At 38.4% G+C, this 9,604-nt stretch overlaps 1 protein-coding gene across 1 annotated transcript in view; it reads left to right on the forward strand.

The window, feature by feature from the left end:
* dnd1 (DND microRNA-mediated repression inhibitor 1) overlaps positions 1-9,604 on the forward strand; it is a 29,498-nt gene that overhangs the window by 19,248 nt on the left and 646 nt on the right. The window contains exon 5 of the mRNA XM_062045361.1: positions 8,374-9,604. This exon is cut by the window's right edge and continues 646 nt beyond it. Coding sequence (XP_061901345.1) covers positions 8,374-8,870 — 497 coding nt within the window. The 3' untranslated portion in view covers positions 8,871-9,604. The remainder of the gene's footprint in view (positions 1-8,373) is intronic.

The raw sequence follows: 9,604 nt of genomic DNA on the forward strand, positions 1-9,604 counted from the left end.
GTTGCGACAGCTGCCGTAAAGGAGGTGCGTTGCGAGCCTTGTTGCTATGTTTCCGGTTGGTCGTAAAAGTGTTCGTCATGTGTTTGTACCCTGCTCAAATCTCTCAGTAAAGTTATTCATTGGATTATACCTTTTGTTTTGAACTTTATTACACCTTGGAGCGCTTTTTCTGGTCCATTGTTTTTCCTGCTTTCGCTATCTGCTCGTAATGACTGAGCTACGTGACGTCATTTCTTGTGATGTCTCACGGGGCATTTCTGGTCAGGACGGGATTTGTCCCAGGGATTCGAATAAAAAAGCAGCTCTTTTTCTTTACTATAGTGGTCTCGATAACGGGTACTGGTTCTCAAAAAGGGATTTGAGTCCGAGGACTCGGTTCTTTTCTTATCCAAAACCGGTTTCGAGTATCATCCCTACTCGTCAGACCACAGAACACTTTTCCACTTTGTATCAGTCCATCTTAGATGAGCTCAGGCCCAGCGAAGCCGACGGCGTTTCTGGGTGTTGTTGATAAACGGTTTTCGCTTTGCATAGGAGAGTTTTAACTTGCACTTACAGATGTAGCGACCAACTGTAGTTACTGACAGTGGGTTTCTGAAGTGTTCCTGAGCCCATGTGGTGATATCCTTTACACACTGATGTCGCTTGTTGATGCAGTACAGCCTGAGGGATCTAAGGTCACAGGCTTAGCTGCTTACGTGCAGTGATTTCTCCAGATTCTCTGAACCCTTTGATGATATTACGGACTGTAGATGGTGAAATCCCTAAATTCCTTGCAATACCTGGTTGAGAAAGGTTTTTCTTAAACTGTTCAACAATTTGCTCACGCATTTGTTGACAAAGTGGTGACCTTCGCCCCATCCTTGTTTGTGAATGACTGAGCATTTCATGGAATCTACTTTTATACCCAATCATGGCACCCACCTGTTCCCAATTTGCCTGTTTACCTGTGGGATGTTCCAAATAAGTGTTTGATGAGCATTCCTCAACTTTATCAGTATTTATTGCCACCTTTCCCAACTTCTTTGTCACGTGTTGCTGGCATCAAATTCTAAAGTTAATGATTATCTGCAAAAAAAATTTTTTTATCAGTTTGAACATCAAATATGTTGTTTTTGTAGCATATTGAACTGAATATGGGTTGAAAATGATTTGCAAATCATTGTATTCCGTTTATATTTACATCTAACACAATTTCCCAACTCATATATAATGGGGTTTGTACCAGCACAGTCATGTTTTCTTTTTTTGTAACATTTTATTTTATTAATTGGGAAGCTCGCCCAACACATAATGATCTGAGCGAGTCAAAAACATCTTACACACCCAATGCCTCAGTGACTACAGGAGGACAGTCACTAGACAAGTAAAAACCTCCATCTTCTGTAAAAGACAAGTAAGAACTCTGATCTTTTGAAAAAAAGGAAACAATCACATAGGTTTATGGTGACAAGAACACAACTGAATAATTTGTGGAAAAAGAAGAAATCACAACATTAATGACATCTTTTGGCCAACTCATCTGGAAAGTTGCCGTGCTACACCTGCAGCTGATTACCTGCATGACAGCGCACAGAGTTACACGTCCACCATCCATGTCTTCTAAAGTAGCATCAGTAAAGGATCCACGTACAAGCACAATTATAAAGCCGGTAAACATGAGCAAACTGCTGAACAGGAATAACATCAAAGGAAGCATTTTTGCAACAACTATTGCAACTGCTACCCGCACTGTACCTCCAAACTTCACAACACCCAAACAGCTGTCATCAGAAACATGTCTTTATTGTGACGAGTTGCATTCAATATCCAAGCGTACAAAATTAAAGAAAATTTCTCAAAGGGAAAATATTTATTTTCTACAAGAAAAAGGAAGCTGTTTTGGATGTTTGAAGGCTGGTCGCATGAGCAAGGAATGCAAAACTTGTCTATCATGCGATGAATGTAACCTGAACACCCAACTATCCTACACATCCACAATAAAGACCATGGTAGCAAGCTCAAATTACACCAATGCAGTGGCGTGTCCAGACTTTTTTTTCAGGGAGAGCACATAGATCTGCAGGGGTGGCACCCATAAAACCGTCAGTCTACCCCAGGGGCAGCTGTTGCTATTATAGTAGCCTACCACCACTTCTTCTTGTAAGACAGGGATGTCAACTCGTTTCTTTGAGGGCCACATCGCAGTAATGGCTGCCTTCAGAGGGCGCTTGTAACAGCAAATGTATGAATTTGCCTCTGGATGTCATTAATTATATACTGTATATTGTTTTAAGTCGACTGTCGATTTTATATGTAAAAACTTAACAATTACAAAATGTTACTGTAAAATAGTGTTTTTTTGATTTTTTACAACATTTTATGGTAAATGGAGAAACGAGTACCACTTTTTTTTGGGGGGGGGGGGGTGTTACAGGAAAAACCTGTCAGCTTAGTTGCCAGAATTTTTGTGTTAAATTTACATTGGTTTTTACAACATTATATTGTTAATGGAAACACAGTACAAGTTCTTATGTTATTCTGGCAACTTAGCTGCCAGTTTTTCTACCGTAAAAACAGATGTATTGTCTTTCCATTTACAGTAATACACCGTTAAAAACAACAACGTAGATTCTACAGTCAAAAACTGGCAGCTCAGTCAACAGAATTTTGATGCAAAAAACAGTAGTAGTTTTTTTTAATTTACAGTAATATGCTGTAAAGAACAACGTAAAATATATTGTCATTTTTATTAATTTGATGGGTAGTTTGCTGTAAATTTAAGTATTTTTATTTAGACAAAAACATGTTTGGAAAGTATGATAATATACAGTAATATCTGTTGCAATATTGGATAGTATTAAAGTTAAAAGGCATGCAATTTCAAGCAGTACATATATTTTTTCTGTCAAATGAAAAAAATAAAAATTACTCTGACACATATCATTCCCAGGTTTTGCAAGCCAGATACAATTATGTCTGGCCCCCGGGTCTTGAGTTTGACGCCTGTGTTGTAAGACAATTGCTAAGGCCACTGCTGAGAATCAAACCTACGTCATGTGACACAAAAGACAAGCATGTAGACCATTATACTACCAGAAAAATGCTAAGATGGCAATCAAATTTAGCATACATATTTTGTCTTGTGGTAAACGGCTTGGATTAAGTTTGCTGTAAAATTTTTATATCACGCGCTGTTATTCATTTATTCTATTAAAATTTTAAAAAATAAAACATTTATCCTCTATCCAGATTGAAAACAGACCGCAACTCTCAAAAGCCCACAATTTCAAAGGCGTTTCGGCAGTGTATATGTTGTGGAATCATCTTGAAAATCTAAACCGTGTCCCAAAGACGTCATGTGGAAACAAGGCTTGATACGCGCTGTGTGGAAACACCCCCTCTATTACTCCACACACGGCTCATCACAGATTAAGTACACTACAACACCTGCAGGATATGCACGCCCTGGCCGCTGTCCTACTACATTCGTATGCTTAAATCGTTCCGCCTGAGTGGGTGGCACTTGGGTGTCCTATCGGATTCATTCTCGGGGTGGCACATGCCACCTCAGGCAAACCCCACCAAAGAGTAGCGCCCACACCTTTAAGCAGGTGTTTTTCTGGTCTGCTCGTACTGTAAGTTTGGAAAAGAAATTAGGTGCTGCAGAAATGTATCTTGGACCCTGGAAGTACAGCAACATTTTGTTCCACCAATTGCATGAAAAAGTTGAATTTACAAGGCACATAAACTCACATTATGTTGCGTACAAGGGGCTAAAAGACGGTGATTGAAATCCATGTTCTTACAGGACTAAAAGGCTTAGTGTTAAGGCTGAACAATAACCAAGTTGTGAAACTCTCAGAAACATTCACATAAGATACAAACCCTGTGTCAAAAAACAACGTCCCCACTCAACGAGATATTGAAAAATGGGACAATCTTAAAAGATTAGAATGTCAGTGTGGAAATTTGATTGGGACTGATGCACCAAATCTCATAATAATCTAATAATCAACAGCAGCTATGATGGATCTTTTGCCGTAAAGACCCTATTAGGGTGGGTCATCATGGACCTTTGAGGGGCAACAATTGTTGCAGAGAAGCAGCTGAACCATACATGCCAATAGCATATCCATCATCAGACTGGAGGAGCTGTTGGTCTCTCAGTATAACCAGGACTTCAATGAGAAGATCATGGAGGAAAATCAGGAGATGTCAATGGAGGATCTGAAATTTAGAAGTGATGGAAAGGTCCATTTCCAAGTGGATGACATCACCATGCCCAGGTGCATGGTCGAACAACGCCTTCAAAGTCACAGGAGGAAGTTTGAAAGAATAAAAACGATCAATACGCAGCATTTCTTACCGAGATGATTGAGAGTTGATATGCTTAGGTGGTTCATCCAGGCCTACTGACATGTAAAGAGGAGCAAGAAAAGCCTTTTGAATTTGAGAAGGATCAAAATGTCAAAGAGAAGCCCAAGGACGATAAACAAAAAGCTCAGGAAGAGGGGGGAATAAAAACAAAGTCACGGTGGCAGAGGGGTTAGTGCGTCTGCCTCACAATACGAAGGTCCTGAGTAGTCGTGAGTTCAATCCCGGCCTCGGATCTTTCTGTGTGGAGTTTGCATGTTCTCCCCGTGACTGCGTGGGTTCCCTCCGGGTACTCCGGCTTCCTCCCACCTCCAAAGACATGCACCTGGGGATAGGTTGATTGGCAACACTAATTGGCCCTAGTGTGTGAATGTGAATGTTGTCTGTCTGTCTGTGTTGGCCCTGCGATGAGGTGGCGACTTGTCCAGGGTGTACCCCGCCTTCCGCCCGATTGTAGCTGAGATAGGCTCCAACGCCCCCCGCAACCCCGAAGGGAATAAGCGGTACACAATGGATGGATGGATGGATTAGAAATCCGATCATATAGTGAGAAAAGACCAGCGAAGATGTCAGGTCAACAAATAAAATAAACCTACTCAGTGGCCTAGTAGTTAGTGTCCGCCCTGAGATCGGTAGGTTGTGAGTTCAAACCCCGGCTGAGTCGTACCAAAGACTATAAAAATGGGACCCATTACCTCCCTGCTTGACACTCAGCATCAAGGGTTGGAATTGGGGGTCAAATCACCAAAAATTATTCCCAGGCGCGGCACCGCTGCTGCCCACTGCTCCCAGGGGGTGAACAAGGGGATGGGTCAAATGCAGAGGACAAATTTCACCACACCTAGTGTGTGTGTGACAATCAGTGGTACTTTAACTTGAAAGAAAGGCAAAGATTATTCAGAAAATAAATATAACTGGTCAGATAAACAAATTATAAACTCTGGTCATTAACTCCATCAAGAGTCAATTCCGAGAAGAATATGGCAATGACACTTTCTTCAAAGACATAGACGCTGTTGGGAAAAAAACTCATTCTGGTAAGGAAAAGGAGAAGAAGCTGGATGGAAGAGTGACAAAAACTGCAAAAAAAAACCGGCATTTATCGGATGGCCAAAGACAAAAAGGAGGGAGCAAAAGACAAGCACAAAGAGTCTCACAGCAAAGTTCTGAAGATGTCATCAAAATTTACCCGGACAAGAAAGGACTTGTACGTACAGGACAATTGAAGACATTTGAGTTTGAGTTTGAGTTTATTTCGAACATGCAAGCATACAACATGATACATCACAATTTCCAGTTTCTTTTCAACATGTTCAAAAAGGAGTAGGAAGAAGCAGAGCTTATTTAATCCTACCCCTTTTCTTTACATAACAGTTGCAAAACTTTTTGTTCACTTCCTGTTCACAATTTTTTCACAATAAACTCCATAAGTAATCACAATAAAAATAAATAAATTTAATAATAGTAAGAATTTAATAATAATAATTGGTGAAGTAAGTCATATTTCATATGATGAGATAAGTAAGATTACTTTAAGAATGAATGAATGTTTGTCATGGTTCTTCTTCTTTGTACTTTGTAAACACTTTAAGTTTGAAGAGTTTCTTGAAGTGCATCATATTAGTACATTGTTTGATTGCTTTGCTTAATCCAGTCCATAATTTAATTCCACATACTGATATACTGAAGGTCTTAAGTGTTGTACGTGCAAACAAATGTTTTAAATTACGTTTTTCTCTAAGATTATATTTCTCCTCTTTTTTTGAGAAGAATTGTTGTATATTCTTGGGTAGCAGGTTATAGTTTGCTTTGTGCATAATTTTAGCTGTTTGCAAATTCACTATGTCGTGGAATTTCAGTATTTTTGATTCAATAAATAAAGGGTTTGTATGTTCTCTATATCCAACATGATGTATTATTCTAACTGATCTTTTTTGTAACACCGTTAATGAATGAAGTGTACTTTTGTAATTATTTCCCCATATTTCTACATAGTAGCTCAGATATGGTAACACTAGTAAGCAGTAGAGAATATGAAGGGATATTTGGTCTAGAACATGTTTTGCTTTATTCATTATTGACGTGTTTCTTGCAACTTTATGTTGTATATTTTTTACGTGAGATTTCCAGTTCAATTTATCATCAATCATTATACCTAGAAATTTGGTTTCGTTTACTCTTTCAATTTCTATTCCGTCTATTTGTATTTGTGTTTGACTTTCTCTTCTACTGTTACCAAATAGCATTATTTTAGTTTTACTAAGATTCAACGATAGTCTGTTTTTGTCAAACCATCTTTTTAATTTGTTAATTTCTTCTGTTATTATTTGTATTATCTCCTGTGTGTTCTCTCCTGAACAAAACGCTGTTGTATCATCCGCAAATAATACTAACTTTAAATCTTTTGTAACTTTACAAATGTCATTTACCGTATATAGAGATTGAATAATTTAGGTCCTAGTATTGATCCCTGAGGTACACCACAGGATATATTTAGCGTTGTAGACGTGTGTTCGCCTAGCTTCACGTATTGTTTCCTGTTCGTTAGATAACTTCTTATCCAGTTTAAGACTAACCCTCTGATGCCATATCGTTCTAGTTTTTTGATTAAAATATTGTGATTAATTGTGTCAAATGCTTTAGTTAGATCCATAAAAACCGCTGCCGCACATTTTTTACTATCTATTGCATTGGTAATTTCTTCTGTAATTTCAATTAAAGCCATTGAAGTTGAAACATTAGCTCTGTATCCATATTGGTTCTCTTCGAGTATTCTATTTTTATTTATGAAACTTTCTAATCTGTCATTGAACAGTTTTTCAATGATTTTAGAAAATTGTGGAAGTAGAGAAACAGGTCTATAATTTGTAAATTGATGTTTGTCTCCAGTCTTATAAATTGGTGCAACTTTAGCTATTTTCATTTTGTTTGGAAATGTACCTGTTTGAAATGATAGGTTACTAATATACATTAATGGTCCTGAGATCTCTTCAATAACCTTTTTTATCGTTTCCATATCAATTCCGTTACAATCAGTTGAAGTCTTAGATTTGCATTTTTTCACGATTGTAACTATTTCCTCCTGTGTCACATTACTGAGGAACATGGAGTTGGGATTTCGCTCTATGGTATCATTATAGTCCTCAATTGGAACTGGGTCTGGAATCCTTTCTTCCGATTTTGGTCCAATATTTACAAAATAATTATTGAAGCTTTCAACTACTTCCTTTATGTTTTCATTTTTTTTATTTTCATCTAAAAAGTATTGAGGGTAGTCCCTCTTAGTTCCATTTTTAATAATGCTATTGAGGATGCCCCATGTTGCTCTCATATTATTTTTGTTCCTGTCCAATAATATTCTTTTCTACATGATCGTAGTATGTCTGTTAACTTGTTTTTATACTTTTTGTACTTAATTTCTGCCTCTATAGTTCTTTGTGCTATAAATTTTCTATATAGTGTATTCTTCTTCTTACAAGCATTTTTTAATCCTTTTGTCATCCATGGTTGATTATTCTTTCTCTGCTTGTTACTGAGTTGTATCCATGGACAATGTTTGTCATAAAGTATTATGAACTTGTTTAAGAAATGTTCATATGCTTCATCAACCTCTTTTTCATTATACACATTGTCCCAATCTTGCTTTTGTAGCTCAATTTTGAAGGCAGTCATCCTCTTCTCTGTGCATAGTCTTCGAAATGTCCTTTTGTCTTCCATGTTCTTCTTGTAGTTTCCATCATATATTGTAAAAACTGGCAGATGATCACTAACGTCGCTTATAAGTAGACCACTTGTAGTGTTATTATCAAAATCATTGGTAAAAATATTATCAATAAGCGTGGCACATTGTCCTGTGATTCTACTTGGCTTTGTGACATTTGGTGCGGTACGCAGCCAAGCACTTGCTGTTTCAGGGAGTGGTATAAAAGTCCTGACTCGACATGGAGACATATTTCTTAAATGTTTATTGAATATTTACGAAAAGTTTGTTGAATATGACTTGTGTTCATGTTTCAGCGTTCCAGCAGCGGTACAATTTGAGGATTTCTGTCATGTGGATGACGCACATGAGAGGCTCAGATGATTCCAGTTTTGTGGCGTCACAACCAAACCTTCCAAGCAGCATTGTCAAAGCCCCACCCTACTTAGCCCCACCTCCTGGCCTGCAATGCCCTTTGCCCATCCCCTCTGATTTCTGCAGAGCTGTGGGAGCACCCATTGATCCAAAATCAGAGCGTGTGAAGCATGTGCCCATCTTGCCAGCGTCTCCACTGATGCTCCTGCAGAAGTTGCATTTCGGACGTCCGCACTTTGAGTTTCAGTGCAGCCACGCAGGACCTGATGGATTCATTCACTTCACCTACAAAGTGTGCCTCCCAGGTGTAGGCTTTATCTTCTCAGGGCGGGTCACGATTCTGGCCGGACCCACGGCCGCTACCACCCTGGAGGTAGCAAAGGATGCTGCAGCTCTTCAAGTCCTGAAGGCTATGCAGTCTGCTGGCTTCCATCTTTAGTGTCATCTCTTTCTTTCTGCCTCTTTTAGATTACAACTATTGTACTCTGCTGGCTTTATATTTTTGTACCATCCATCCATCCATTTTGTACCGCTTGTCACGTTCAGGGTTGCGGGGGGTGCTGGAGCCTACCTCACGTTTGTTTTATATTATTTTAGTGTGATTTGATGTTTATATTGTTCTTTTACTCTGTATACGTTATATTATTTTACCATGTTTTATATTCTTCTTCTCTGCATGCTTTATATTCCTCTAGCGTGATTTGACGTGTTTGGTATTGTTCTTTGACTCTGCATGCTTTTTAATATTGGTGAACAATGTATGTTTTATATTCTACACTGCATGCTTTATATTCGTAGTGCACCTTGTTTTATGTTATTGTTCCAGTGCCTCCTTAAAAAGGTAAAAAAAATACATTGGTGTTTTTACAAACACACAATATAACAAATACTATATTACATATAATGTAAAAAAAGACCTATGTGTTAAATGCAAACAAACTTCAGAGTGCAACACAAACATGTGTGCACTGTTGGAGACTATGCTTTATATTTACTTGAAAAATCAAGAATTCAAACATTTCATATTTACAAACTGCTTTCTTAATGCTCAACCTTCCCTGCACTCGTAACACTAAATCACTGGATGACAACCACATTAACAAGTAATGATGGTTTGATGTTTGGCGCCCCCTGGTGGCTCAGGGCAGCTGCTTAGGTCACAAGGAGAATGGA

This window comes from Entelurus aequoreus, linkage group LG04 (genome assembly GCF_033978785.1).
Source record: "Entelurus aequoreus isolate RoL-2023_Sb linkage group LG04, RoL_Eaeq_v1.1, whole genome shotgun sequence".
NCBI classification, from domain to species: Eukaryota; Metazoa; Chordata; class Actinopteri; order Syngnathiformes; family Syngnathidae; genus Entelurus; species Entelurus aequoreus.